The sequence below is a fragment of the Sinocyclocheilus grahami genome, unplaced genomic scaffold (genome assembly GCF_001515645.1).
Source record: "Sinocyclocheilus grahami isolate Dianchi unplaced genomic scaffold, SAMN03320097.WGS_v1.1 scaffold38.1, whole genome shotgun sequence".
Lineage (NCBI taxonomy): Eukaryota > Metazoa > Chordata > Actinopteri > Cypriniformes > Cyprinidae > Sinocyclocheilus > Sinocyclocheilus grahami.
The window spans coordinates 1,449,175-1,464,358 of record NW_015505217.1 but is presented as its reverse complement, the minus strand read 5'-3'; the positions used below and the strand labels follow the sequence as shown (position 1 = coordinate 1,464,358).

The window sequence follows — 15,184 nt, the reverse complement described above, 5'->3', positions numbered from 1 at the left end:
TATATATATATATATATATATATATATATATATATATATATATATATATATATATATATATACTATAATACAATTTCATAAAATAATATATCATTTAAATCATTTTTATAATTTTGGGGACATTTGTGTTGATAATATATTTGTTTGATATATTATTAACTATTAATAATGTATTAATTATATATTATTTCTGTTATTCTAATTTTATATAACATTAATAATTTATATTATTATGTATTACATATATTTTTAGTATTATATGCCATCATGTTTGTTGACTATATTTTTTCTTTTTCTTTATTTATTATTATTTTAATTTTTTTACTTCATGAGAAATTGTAATTATTATGCAGTAAATCTGTGAATTGATATATTATATTATTATTAATTATGTATACAGCATTATAAGAAATGTTGATTATTATGCAATAAATCTGATCTTTTTTATGACAATTTTAGCATTTGAATATTTAATGAATCAGTTTATTGTGTTTCTATTTCTGGGCTGAAAATAATCCAAATAGCACTGGAGAGCTTGATGTTAAAAACAGTAGCGAAGGGGGGGGGGGGTTCATGCTGAGTAGGAGTGAAAAATCACACATTACCTGATGACTCATATCTGTAGGTTCCCACATCGGGACCGGACTTCTCCCTCTCTCCCTGTAGTCTGGTCTGGGACAGAGGCCTGCAGAGGTGTCACTTCACACCTCTGAGGCCTGAGGCTGCTATAAAGCCTCCCTCCAGCACACCCTCCGGCATCACTGACTCTCTCAAACCACACAGAATGGACGTGTCTTCTCCTTTCTTCAGCTACTTCACACAAAACTCCTGGAGCTGCCCGAGCTCAGACTCTGAATTCTACAACACCTCATCTCCTGAAGCCGTTTCTCCTACTTCCTACATGGACTTCTCTCCTTCAGCCCAGCTTCAAAACAGCTCTTCTCCTCCTCACGGAGGTGAAAAGGCACCCACGTCGGGTTCATTACATCAGGACGGCTCACGTTCCCGCGTTGGAACTAGAAGAACACGCTGCAAGAACCCAAGCAAGCAAAGACAGAGCGCCAGCGAGAAGGAGAAGCTCAGAATGAGGGACTTGACCAAAGCTCTCCACCACCTCAGGACTTACTTACCTCCTTCCGTGGCTCCTGTCGGCCAAACCTTGACGAAGATCGAGACTCTTCGCCACACCATCCGCTACATCTCCTATCTGTCTGCTCAACTAGGCCTCAGCGAGGAGTCTCTCTGCCAGATGAGGGACCTGAGAGCTTCTAGATACCAAGAATCGTCTCAAAATCAGGGCTATTCGACACCAGAGTACTGGGGACTCAGCACATCACATCAAGAACTGTCTCAAAGCACCTTCAGGCCTTCAGAGCATGTGTTGAGGTCTGATCAGGTCTGCATGAGCATGGAAACACCTGCTTATGATGATTCCTTCAACTCCAGCTCCGAATCTCTTCTGGAAGGCCCTCTGTATGCAGATACAGCCACAACATACCAGGTGTGTACTTTGTTTGACACTTATATATTTGAAATGAAAAATTCTGAATATGTATAAATAATGCATATTGTGTTCGCTTTTTATTATTCATTTAATTTTCAAAGACTGAATAAATGCTGAATAAAATAAACTTAATTTTTTTCCACCTCTCTTTTTAGGGCTACAACATAGCTGTCCACTGTCCGATTGCACCGGAATTCTGGGGATGAAACACTCATCGAACTTTTCATATATTTAAACATTTTCTTCTTTTTTTTTTGTGGTCTCTACTGTACAGTATTTAATGTATTTTAAAAAATATATTGTTTTATCTTATTTTAAGATTTCTATTTTAATATTATATATTTTGTATGTTCTCTTTTTTGTACAAAAATGATACTAATTTATTGATATTTATATTAAAAACATCTAAATGTCAAAGTTTTGATTTTGTGTATTAACTTTGAACGTCACGATTTTGTTTATTTATCATTAAATAACAATAAAAAGGTCTTCACTATTGAAAATCAACTTTTGTCAATCAACAAATCAACAATTATTCATTATCAATATAGTCACAAACCAGGGTTACTATAGTTAAACGAAACTGAAATTAAAACTAAAACCATTCAAAAAAGAAAGAAAAGAAAATAACAACAACAATAATAAATATTTACTAAAATAAAATAAATATGAAGAGTTCAGATGCAAAAGCCTCTAAGTGCCATCTGAAATTTTCATCTAAAATTAGCATTTTTATCAGACTCTTATATTTATGTTCACTTATTTCACTTTAATGGCATAGAAAAGGACCTATACGTTGCCATTAAAGTAAAATTACTGAACCTAAACCTAGGAGCCTGATAAAAATGCTAATTTTAGAAGAAAATTTTAGATGGCACTTAGAGGCTTTTGCATCTGAACTCTTCATATATTTATACATTTTCTCGTTTTTATTTAGTCTAACTTAATGTATTAAATTCAACTAAACTAAATTGAAAATCAATAAAAACCTTACATTACAGACATATTTAAATGGAAATACACAACAAAAACACTGGCTAACATTAAAATGAGAACATATAAAAATAAAAATTAATTAAAAATAATAATAAAGACTGTAATAGCTTCTCAGTTATGCTAAAATAACACTATCTCAAGTATGAGTGACGGAGGCAATATGAATTCTGTTTGCTTTACTGTAAGGCAATGTCTACTGTCTCCATAAGAGGATGCAATTTTACAGCCACATGCAGCTGCGCCGCAGTGATTTGACCCCATGACGACTCCTCTTCATGTCACTCTTGACACACACTGTCACTTTTGTCCCAAACCTAAGCAAATATTCTCTTATAGTTCTCCATTTAGCTTCTGTTGCATGCTTTATACTTGATGTTACAGCAATGTAAGTTACACCTAATCAAAAGACGGTTGCTTTCATAGCATTTCTTCTAGATTCAGATGTTTTTTTTGTTTTGTTTTTTGATAATATAATGCAATTCTTCCTATCCTGTTGACCGATTTCATTACACCTGACAGAAAAAAAAGGAATGCAAAAATCAGCTGGAATGTGCAGAAATTGCAAAGACAGGCAGTTACAGCGTTAGTGGAGGCTTTGAGTCTCTTCTCGGTCATTTACATGTAGATTACACTCAGAATCCTGCTAATGGGCTTTTGCAGCCAGTATTCAAAGATCCCAGCAGATAAAGACAATTTAATATGGAGCAAAACAATTAACCAGCATTAACAATTGTTTAGAAGAATATAAAATGGGGTTAAAATATTATGACGCCTTTTTTGAGGGTTGCACTTCCTAAGATATAAAGGCAGCTATATATTTTCATGTAAAACAATTTTTTACACTGTGACAAAAACATATAGCCTAATATTACACTCTAAAAAATGCTGGGTTAAATACAACCCAGTGCTGGGTGAAATATGGACAAACCCAGCAATTGGGTTGTTTTGACCCAGCGGTTGGGTTACTACCCAGAAGGTTGGGTTAAACATTTAACCCAACCGCTGGGTCAAAACAGCCCAATTGCTGGGTCTGTCCCTATTTTACCCAGCACTAGGTTGTATTTAACCCAGCATTTTTTAGAGTGTAGTTCTGACATATTAAGTTTGTTATTATAATGACATGTTCATCAAAAAATTATATTATTGAATTTTATTTGTCATTATACTAAAGCAAAAACACATTATTATCATTATTTGGAAAATTGTTTTTTATTGTCAAATATATATATATATATATTTACTAATATTAGAATATAAAGGTGAAGCTAAAGGTGACAAGGGCTAGAAAAACAGATACAAGTATTCTTAAATGTATTGTATGAACATAGCAAAGAATGATATTTAACATTTACATTCACAAAATTAATTTCATGCATTTAATTTTTTTAACATTTTACATTATTGTTATTTTACTTAAGGAAAAAAAAACATTATTACATATATAATTATATATATATATTTTTTTTAATCTTTCACATTTTCCCCTTTGAGGCCCTCTGATGGTCAAACTGACTAAATGAGACATCGAAGTAATAATGAATTACATAATTAAAACATCTTTCTCTCCAGTCATACTAAAATAGCTATAGACCTTTATATCTGGCCAGGCCAAATAATTGGCCAATATTTTAAAATACTTGAATATTCTGATCAACCAAAGTGGTTGTTTCACCTTGTTTTCATTTATTTTGATCATTTTAACAAATTTACTTAAAAAAAATGCTAAATAAATATCTGTTCAATTTCAGCATGTTTGATGTCTCATGTACATCATTACATGTAAACAGCATTAATATATTTGCCCTGATTTTGAACATTGAAAAACTTCATATAAAATCTTCAAAAGGTTCTTCAAGCGATGCCATAGAAGAACCATTTTTGGTTCCACAATGTGTGTGTGTGTGTGTGTGTGTGTGTGTGTATACACACACACACACATACACAGCGTATATATAATTTTATGTAATATATTTTACATTTTAAAATTGTTAAAGTAAAACTGAGCAAAACTGTGATTTCAAATCCAAACGTTTAAAATCTGCTCTCTTAAAAATAAAAACTTCTACTTCAAATTAAAAAAAAAGCTGTCCTTCCTGAGTTCCCATGAGGCCATAAACTGTAAAAGTCAGTTGTCTAAACAAAAACCTGTGAACAACTGACACATTACAGGCTACACACTTCACAAAAAGAGGTGTTACTCTGAGAGAGCAAGCATTTTATAAAAAGCAGAAAATAAGACATTTACATTTCATAACATTTCGCCTAAATAAAAACATGAATGCATAAATAAATGCACTTTTAATAAATAAATAAAAAAATATATACCGTCCAACATTCACGGCCTTCGTTGATTCAAAACCACTTTCCTTCTACCTCAGACTTCAGAAACACAATCCCATGGTAATCCTATACATATAAAAAGTATGAATGTATAATTGAAATCATTTCTAATAAATGAATGAATAATTGTAGTAATAATTGTAATAAATATAGATAAATGTAATATATAAATATAATGTCATGAAGAATGAATGCATAAATAAACGCATGTCTAATACAATGGACCTTTTTCACATTTCCGGGTTTCTCAGCAGCGGAAGTCATCATGGGTTAACTTCAAGAGCAGTGAATGGGAGAGTACCACAAATATATATATATATATATATATATATATATATATATATATATATATATTTATTTATTTATTTTTATTTTTTTTGCATTCCCATTTACTCTAATAGCAAAAGAAAAACTCCACGATAGTGTTTTCATGACTTTCAAAAATGGAAAAAATTGAGAGAGACTGATAACGGCAGTCAGAAGGGAGAACCATGTCAAATTTACTGTCCCTCCAATAGACGCTGCATTAGAAACACCCTCGCATTAGCGTTTACTAGTCTTTTCGTAATTTGATGCAAAGGTGATATAATACAAAGTATAGTGTTATAAATACACATACATTTAAAAGAAAAATTAAATAAAACTTTTACCGTTAAATGCGTCATCACAGTCTTGTGAAAAGGGTCCATAATAAATGGATAAAAAATCTAAATAAATACATTTCTAAATAAGAAAATCAATAAATAAATACATTTCTAACCAATTTATATATATTTCTGAAAATGCAAAAAAGCAATAAAATGCATCAAGACCTGACTTGAAGGTGAGAAATAAAATTGCATGGCACAGTTTTGATTGACTGGCTTTGCATTGTTGATTAAAACTAAACAATAACTAAAATGCCACTTTTGACTGGTTTGACTGGAATGGAATTTGACTGATTTTTTTTTAATTATGTGGTATGTAGTACTGAACTCAATACAGAAGTACACAGCTCCCAAAAATTCACATCAAAATTATTTCCATAAATAAAATCTCCAGACTTTAAATCTAAATCTATCTTGAACTTGTCCTGTGGCAGTGAATGTTATTTTACTGCTGCAGTCGCCACCTCCCACCTGTGCTGGAAGTGATGTGAGTTTTCCCAGAGACCCCCTGCCCCTGGTGTGATGTCTCTCTGCCGCTTTGAAATTCTTAAGCACCTTCTTGAGGTGCAACATCACACCTCTACATCCAGGATATACTGGGCTGAGCCTCCAGCTCTTTAGCATTCACTCAGGTACCAGAGAACGAGAAGGAAACATCTCCTCTGCTTTGAAAAGATCACAACCATGGAGTTGAACTTTTCTCCTTATATGCTCCAGGGAGCCAAATGCCAGTTTGAATATGAGCGATCATCTACCACCATTGATGCTGGGTACTTCAGTGCCTGTGGCAGCCTTTCTCCAAGTTCCTCCATTGATTCTGGATGTTTTTCGCCTCCTGCGAGCTGTTGGGGAGCTGGAAGACAGCCAGCAGCCACTGGGATCGACTGCGTACCAGCTACAAAACTCAGATTAACTCTACCGGCTGATGGAAAGAGACGTTCCAGGTCTAAAAACCCTGGAGTGAAGCGTCAGACGGCCAGTGAAAGAGAGAAGCTCAGGATGAGGGATCTGACCAAGGCTCTCCATCATCTCCGAACCTACTTACCTCCTTCAGTGGCTCCTGCTGGACAAACCTTGACCAAGATTGAGACCCTTCGCCTCACTATTAGCTACATCTCATATCTTTCTTCTCAGCTGGAACAGTCTGAGGAGACTTTCAACCATGAAACAACATCAAGATGCTACTCACAAGATACCTCAGATAGGCTTCAGAATGGTCTGCTTTCAGAAACCTGGTGTCTGGATGAGCCACAGGGACTTGTCCAAAACAATGTCCAGTATTGTCCAACATTTACAACCTTCAGTGATTCACCACAACAGATGGAAAACAACTGTCCTTCTACTTCAAACTTCAGAGATGCACAATCCTGTATGGTAAGGAGGCTTTACATTACACTTTATATTTGCTAGATACTGAATGTTCATTTAATAACTATACGAGTTCTAATTGTTTATTGCACAAGGGATATAATTCCTTTTTCTTCCTTTAACAGTTTCCCTGCACAACAACACACAATGCTATTTACAGCAATCAGTTTTTCCAATGAAGAACAAGGAGGAGAGGATATGAGGTCACCTTACGACAAAATCAGATGGTCACTGCGTGAAAACTTCATCTAAAGACTTTATTTGTTTGTAATTATTTATCAGATAACCTATTTTTATATTGAATACATTTGTATATATTGCTTATTTATTGTATTTTTTAATTAAACGCTTTGAAATATGAAGTTTTTGCATTTGCTTTGTTTTTCCCCCCTCATACATTTGACTTTAAAACTCAATTCAAATGTTTCTATAATGAAATCATTTTAGTCAGCACAAAAGAAAACATGACTTATAATTATATAATGACCTTGAGAACAGCTGGTTAAAGTTTGTTGCAAAATAAAACAATGAATTTAGGCTTCATTGAAAAAAAAAGAAAAACGAAATGGTGTAGGATTTACTTGAAACTATTTTCTATTTAGTTTCGCAAATATTGACAAACAAGTCTATATAGTATTTTCTAAGATGTACTCCAATAAAGTTTTTGCATTTGCTTTGTTTTTCCCCCCTCATACATTTGACTTTAAAACTCAATTCAAATGTTTCTATAATGAAATCATTTTAGTCAGCACAAAAGAAAACATGACTTATAATTATATAATGACCTTGAGAACAGCTGGTTAAAGTTTGTTGCAAAATAACACAATGAATTTAGGCTTCATTGAAAAAAAAGAAAAACGAAATGGTGTAGGATTTACTTGAAACTATTTTCTATTTAGTTTCGCAAATATTGACAAACAAGTCTATATAGTATTTTCTAAGATGTACTCCAATCATTTTTGCTTTATTTACACCTTCAAAAAAATAATAGAAAATAATTATTTGCTAAACATATTCTCAAACGTACATGAAACATTCTTCTCTAAAGTCACATTGATTGTATGATCCAGATAACAAGGTTCGGAACAAGTCTTGCAAGTGTTTTATTTTTTTTTAGAACCTGAGGAGAAACAAGGAACTTGGTCCATAGAGACCAAGTTACTTTGTGTGTAGTAACTATTCAAAAGTGAATTTAGAAATTTAGATTAGTTAAAGAATCTGTGATTATATACTGGAAACATTGTTATTGGTTTATAATTTGTGGCTACTTCTGTCCATAGAGACCAAGTTACTTTGTGTGTAGTAACTATTCAAAAGTGAATTTAGAAATTTAGATTAGTTAAAGAATCTGTGATTATATACTGGAAATATTGGTTTATAATTTGTGGCTACTTCTTCAAAGTTCATCTGTGGTGAGGCCCTTGGAAGCACTCCTGGTGATCATTTGTCCTGGCTTGTCATTGCTTAGCAGTTCACACAGAACCATCTTTTGATGAACCTGAAGACCTGAATGGACATAACTTATGAGGTGACTCAATAAGGAGGTCTGTATTCCCTGAAGAAAGTTAGCCATTAATTTCAACGACAATTGCTTGACTAGCACATTGTGTTTCAGCTAAATACCATTACGGATATAGCCTACATTTATTACTTAAGTGAAAATGACCAATACAGGTATATTACCAAAACTCGCAGGAGACAGATGACAAGCCTGTGTTCATCACATAAGTGTTTTTTTTTTTTTTTCAAATGATATTTCAGACCCTCTTTACTTACTGCCAGTAAGGTTACCCCCGTCCATTACAATCCATCTCTCCACAAAATCATCATAAATATATTTACTAATGGTGTGGATATGTTGTGGGTCAATCACATTATCTTCATCTGTAGTATTTCCTCTTGGAACATATGTCCATGTCTTCGAATTAAAGTGTCCTACTACAACATCATCCAACATAAGTGTGTAACTATATTCAAGAAAGAATGTTTTTCCTTTAATGTATGTTGAATGCAAACACAGAGAATGTGAACCTGTGAAAAAAATAAATAATGTATTTTATTATAGTTTTGTTATAGCCTAGTTTATATATGCCACTTAATGAAATCAATCAGCGCACTCCACTTAGCGATTCGAATACTGTGTAAATATGAGATTTAATTTAAGAAATATGATAGAGTAAGGAAAAAGTCCATGTAGCCTAATGTGGAAGAAAAATAAACGATATCGTTCACATGACGTATTCATCACATCAAATGTGAATTAAAGCACATTACGAGCTAACCTTTAGAGAATCCTTAATTTAAATCTTACCCTTCGAATTAACTGCTGGAATTGACAGCACAAGCAGGATTAGAGTTATAGCCATATCTTGATATTTAACCATTTTTAGATAGCCTACTCGAAACCTTAAGCGAAACTATCTGGCTCGACTGTTTGTTTATTTAGACCTGCAAAATAGCTCCTCACTTCTCGGAACTCACCTTGAAAAGGTGATCATTCAGTGAGACTTTCTGCACTGTTAGGCCAGTAGGCGAATGTGTGTCTGTGTATAATGGCCGAAGCAATTAATCATTCTTTCAAACGAAACGAAAAGTCACTTTCACACACACACACACACACACACACACACACAACCTCGAACACAAAAAGCAAATACTCTAGTCGGACTTCATAGCTGTAAAAAAAGATATCGCATCTTAAAGGGGTCATATGATGCGATTTCAATTTTTCCTTTCTGTTTGGAGTGTTACAAGCTCTTGGTGCATAAAGATGATCTGTAAAGTTGCAAAGACTAAAGTCTCAAATCCAAAGAGATATTCTTTATAAAAGTTAAGAGTCAGCCACGCCTACCTAAAACGGCTCGCTCTAACACGCCCCCACATGTCTACGTCACTATGTGGGAAGATTTGCATAACGCCGCCCAAATGTTCACGCAAAGAAATAAGGCATAACTTTTATTCTCGCTGTAGTATTGTTGCTACCGCCGCCATGTCGTGAAGACACTGTGTGCTTCGTTGTGAAAGCGAAACTACTTTGTTTGGCTTTCCAAAAGAGGACGATATTGCTTCGTCATGCCTGGAGCAGAGTCCAGCTCGGAGTCATCACATGTGACGAGTGCTTGCGGTGTTCGGCCAATCACAATGCACTGGGTCAGCTGGCCAATCAGAGCAGACTGCGCTTGTCGGAAGGAGGGACTTCGTTTGAGAGAGGCAGGGCATAGAGGACCTACAATAATGTACAGTATTTGAAAAATAATGTGTTTTTTGAACATTAAAGCATGTCAACATATTCTGTTACACCCATAGGCGGACAAAGTACTCAACTCCATTACTTGAGTGAAAGTACAGATATTGCTGGTCAAATATTACTCCATTACAAGTAAAAGTTATAAAGACAGATTTTTACTTAAGTAAAAGTACAGAAGTAGTTGCTTTTAAAAGTACTTAAGTACCAAAAGTAAATTTCCTTTTTTATGTCAATGCACTGTTTTATTGTTGTACGTAGTAGTACTTGCAATACTTCTGAAGCAACTTAGAATACATTACACCTACTGAATACACTGACTAGCTTGTAGTATCTTTGGAAAGAGCTTTTAGAATGTTAAAAACCTATGGGGAAAAAACAAAACCAAAAAAATTAACACCCACCTTCACAAAATCAGGATGGTAGTGATCTCACATAGCTCTGACATCTCCATATAGCCATTCATCCACATTTGAACAGAGTGGACAGTGAAATCCTGTAAATACAGAGTGATAAGGAAAAAAAATCAAACCTGCTTTAAAACCCAGCAACACAACTGTAGCTACTTTACAACAGCAACACTGCTTTAACAAAAAAGCAAAACAGCAAAACTTATTTGACATCAAAACAAACATTTTAAATGCCGTCTAATCGCTCTTGCTGTACTTTGATGTCACACACAGAACAGTCTGTGCAGTGCTGCTTCAAGTCCAACACTTATTGTGTTTTATTAGGAGATGCACAACAGTTCTTTTGTGGCTTTATAGGTAATATTTTCACTTACACAATTTAGCAAAATCAGACAATAGTGTGTTTAAATTAAACCACAATATTAACTTCTTATTATTTAATTGTTGTAAATAAATATCACATTTGGAACTGGTCAGTGTTCAAAAAATGCTGGGAAATGTCTTCATGCAGCCCCAAGAGTGATTACTGATAAACTTTCTGAAAAAAAGAAAGTCATGCTTTAGAGAAGAAAAAAATCCCCCACTGGCTTTCAAAGCTGCTACATAGTAACAACTTTCTACTTCGAGGATCTTCATAGAAATGTAGTGGAGTGAAAAGTACAATATTTGTCTTTCAAATGTAGTGAAGTTAAAGTCATAAGTTCCCAGAAAAAATAATACTCAAGTAAAGTATCGATACTCAAAAAGTGTACTTAAGTACAATACTCAAGTAAATGTACTAAGTTACTGTCCGCCTCTGGTTACACCAAATACACAAAATAATGATCTTTAAAAAAGCATCATATGACCAGTGTTGGGGAAAGTTACTTTTAAAAGTAATGCATTACAATATTGCGTTACTCCATAAAAAAGTAACTAATTATGTTACTTAGTTACTTTTTATGGAAAGTAATGCGTTATGTTACTTTCGCGTTACTTTTTAAATCTGGACAGGGCTTGCTTGTTTGTTTTTAAAATAAAAAAGTTCTATTTTTGGCAAATATAAAAGCCTTTTCACACCAAAAGTGAAATGAATAAGCCTCAGGCTGAAGGGAAAGTAAATTTACGTCCGTACAGTAGAATGCAGAAGAAGACATTTCAACACACTTCAGCAATAAAAAAAACACACAAATGTTTGTCTAGAGTCATTTTTGCTTATTAGTACGGTTGAACTGGATCATCGAAGGTTAGAAGCAAAGACATTGGTTAATAGAATGGGATTAAATACATAAAGCATATTTGTGTTGTTTAACATTTAATTATTGCTGGTTTGCGTCATATTCTGAGTTGCATTATTTTTATTCATTTTGAGGAATACTGAATCTGTGTTTTGAGTGAGATGAATTAATGCATATTCATATTTATTTTAGAACTACAGTAACATCTGATTTCTCTCAACATGGGGACAGGAGAGCTGTCAATCAATAAATTGGGGGAAAAAGTAACTTGCGTTACTTATCTGAAAAAGTAACTCAGATATTTTCTTGTAAATTAAAAAGTAGTGCGTTACTTTACTAGTTACTTGAAAAAAGTAATCTGATTACGTAACTCGCGTTACTTGTAATGCGTTACCCCCAACACTGCATATGACACCTTTAAGACAAAAATATATGTTTCATCGTCACAAGATAATAGCTGTGGACTGTGCACTTGGCATTGCTCAAGGATCTGACGAGAGCACGAGTGCGGGATGTAAGGGGGGTGTGGTGGAGTAGCCTATGTTCGACTAGAGTGACGAAAGCCTTTAAAAGAAAGGTTGTGCGGAAAGCCCTTAAAGGGGTCATATGATGCTGCTAAAAAGAACATTATTTTGTCTATTTGGTGTAATGAAATGGATTTATGCGGTTTAAGGTTAAAAAAACATTATTTTCCACATACTGTACATTATTGTTTCTCCTCTATGCCCCGCCTTTCTGAAACGCGTCGATTTTTACAAAGCCCATCGGTCTGAAAATGCGAGGTGTGCTCTGATTGGCCAGCTATCCAGTGCGTTGTGATTGGTCGAATTCCTCAAGCGTGTGACGGAAATGTTATGTCCCTTTCCATATAGTGATGCCTGCGGCAACCACATGTGACGGCCCCGGGCCGGACTCCGCTTCGTCCACGGTGAAAGCCGATCCGGCGATCAACAGTGCGAAGTTGAAGTATTTCCTCAGCGACCAGCACGGATCAGCTCCAGGCATGACGAACCGATATCGTCCTCTTTTGGAAGGCCAAACAAAGTAGTTTCGTTTTCACAACGAAGCACACAGCGTCTTCACGACATGGCAGTGGTAGCAACAATACTACAGCGAGAGTAAAAGTTACGCCTTCTTTCTTTGCGTGAACATTTGGGCGGCGTTATGCAAATCTTCCCAGATAGTGACGTAGGTATGTGGGGGTGTGTTAGAATGAGCCGTTTTAGGTAGGCGTGGCTGACTCTTAACTTTTATAAAGAATATCTCTTTGGATTTGAGACTTTAGTCTTGTGCACCAAGAGCTTGTAACACTCCAAAGAGAACGGAAAAATTGCAATCGCATCATATGAGTAATGCACCCCTTTAACGCAACCTTGCACGCTACCGCCCATTTAGAACACTCCAAATTCACTAACATTAGGGAGGTTAAGAACAAATTGATGTGCGTATACAGGTGTTGTGAATTAGGCGGAAAGTTCGAATGTGCGTATAAACGAATAATCTATACACAATTATTAGTGAATGAGTCTACGCAATGACTGAGCTTTTTTTTTCTTTTTCAAAATGAAAACCTGTTGGGCTACTCCTGCTGTGGTGGCAGCAGAAGTTGATGTGTTTCAGTAGTTGTTTGTTTGTTCGTTGTCTTTGCCCCCTTCTGAAGCTTTTCTGTATTTGTTTTGTTAATATTTTTGTTACTACGCCTATTATTATAAACACTATCAACATTATTCACCTGTAAAAGACCTTGTAAATAAATCCCTAAAAGGTACTTTGTTTATGTGTTGAGTACTGGGACAGACAATAGAGCCACCTCTCTTTCGTTTTGCCTTTTCTGCCCGGACGATAATGCGGAGCCATATAGTTAATATTAGTAATACGCAGCATGCACGATACAAGGAAATGGTCAGTAACATCATCGCTTTGAGGTACGATATCTATATCAGTAAGATCAATTCCATGCGATATAATTAAATCTAGCGTATGATTAAAACGATGAGTGGGCCCGGTGACATTTTGCTTGACTCCAAAAGAGTTTATTAGGTCAGTAAACGCAAGTCCTAATGCATCATTTGTATTATCAACGTGAATGTTAAAATCTCCGACAATTAGCGCTTTATCAACAGTAACCAATAGGTCTGAGAGGAAATCTGCAAATTCTTTTAGGAAATCTGTATATGGCCCTGGTGGTCTATACACAGTAGCCAGAGCAAGAGATTAGATAGATTTCTTTTGCATATCTGACAGTGTAACATTAAGCCTAAGTATACTCTGGTATGGTGCTCACAGTTGTCCTGTTTGCTGAGTCATGTCGAGCGGGCCTCTTTAAACTCATTGCTAACTCAACAGTCTCACTCAAATATTTTATTCTCAAAGCAGAAGTTGTACAAATGGGGTAATAAACCTAGTAAATACCTAACCCACTTGACAAAATCGAAATTGTATTCACAATTCATTACTTCTATAGTCGATCTTAAGGGAGTGCAATCTTTTGATTCTTATATTATAAATAATATGTTTAAACAATTTTATTCTATGCTATATCAGCCTAATTATTCTTTTCAAATACATAATTCTATGGTATCATTCTTTGATCGCTTGACTCTTCCTGTTGTCTCAGCAGAACAGAGGGAATTTCTCAATGCTCCTATCACAAGAGAGGAAGCCATAATCGCACTCCATAGTTTAAAATCTGGTAAATCACCTGGGCCGGATGGCCTTGCATGTGAACTGTATAAAGAATTTGAGCACGTACTGTTAGACCCTCTCTTAGCCATGCTTAATCACTCATTTATGACCGATAGTCTACCCTCTTCACTTCGTGAAGCAAATATTTCTCTTATATTAAAAAAAGGCAAGGACCCAGAAAATTGCAGTTCCTATAGGCCCATTGCATTGTTAAACTCTGATTTAAAATTGTTATCTAAAATTTTAGCACTAAGATTGGAGAAGCTTCTACCGTTTATTATTAACGTAGACCAGACAGGGTTTATTAAAGGCAGAAGTTCCGCTCACAATGTTAGGCCGCTACTAAATATTATTGAGCTTTCCCATAATTTGAGTTTTAATTATATTATTTTGTCTCTAGATGCAGAGAAAGCTTTTGATTCTGTTGAGTGGCCTTATTTATTTTACACCTTAGGAAAATTTGGTCTTGGAGAATACTCTATACAGACCCTCTTGCTGCGGTCATTACTAATGGTCACAGATCTGACAATTTTCCTTTATTTCGGGGTACCAGACAGGGCTGCCCCCTCTCTCCATTGCTTTTTGCAATAGCAATAGAGCCATTTGCTCAGATTATAAGAGAGGAAGCGGCTGTGTCTGGGGTGTCTCTGAGAGGTAAGCAGCACAAAATCTCTTTATATGCGGACGACGGTGCTGCTCTTTCTTTCAGATCCAGAGGTGTCTGTGCCAAAAATTGTAGACCTTATTCAGGAGTTTGGGCAATTCTCCGGGTA

The 15,184-nt window shown here is 35.1% G+C and overlaps 2 protein-coding genes across 2 annotated transcripts; both read left to right on the top strand.

Moving 5' to 3' along the window:
- The first annotated feature begins 784 nt into the window (after positions 1-784).
- LOC107581864 (uncharacterized) lies at positions 785-1,710 on the top strand. The gene is made up of 2 exons (XM_016267536.1): positions 785-1,501; positions 1,660-1,710. Exons 1-2 carry the CDS (start codon positions 785-787, stop codon positions 1,708-1,710), a joined length of 768 nt encoding a protein of 255 aa, XP_016123022.1.
- Positions 1,711-6,171: 4,461 nt separating this feature from the next.
- On the top strand, positions 6,172-7,034 carry LOC107581863 (mesoderm posterior protein 1-like). The gene is made up of 2 exons (XM_016267535.1): positions 6,172-6,861; positions 6,981-7,034. Exons 1-2 carry the CDS (start codon positions 6,172-6,174, stop codon positions 7,032-7,034), a joined length of 744 nt encoding a protein of 247 aa, XP_016123021.1.
- The last annotated feature ends 8,150 nt before the right edge of the window (positions 7,035-15,184 follow it).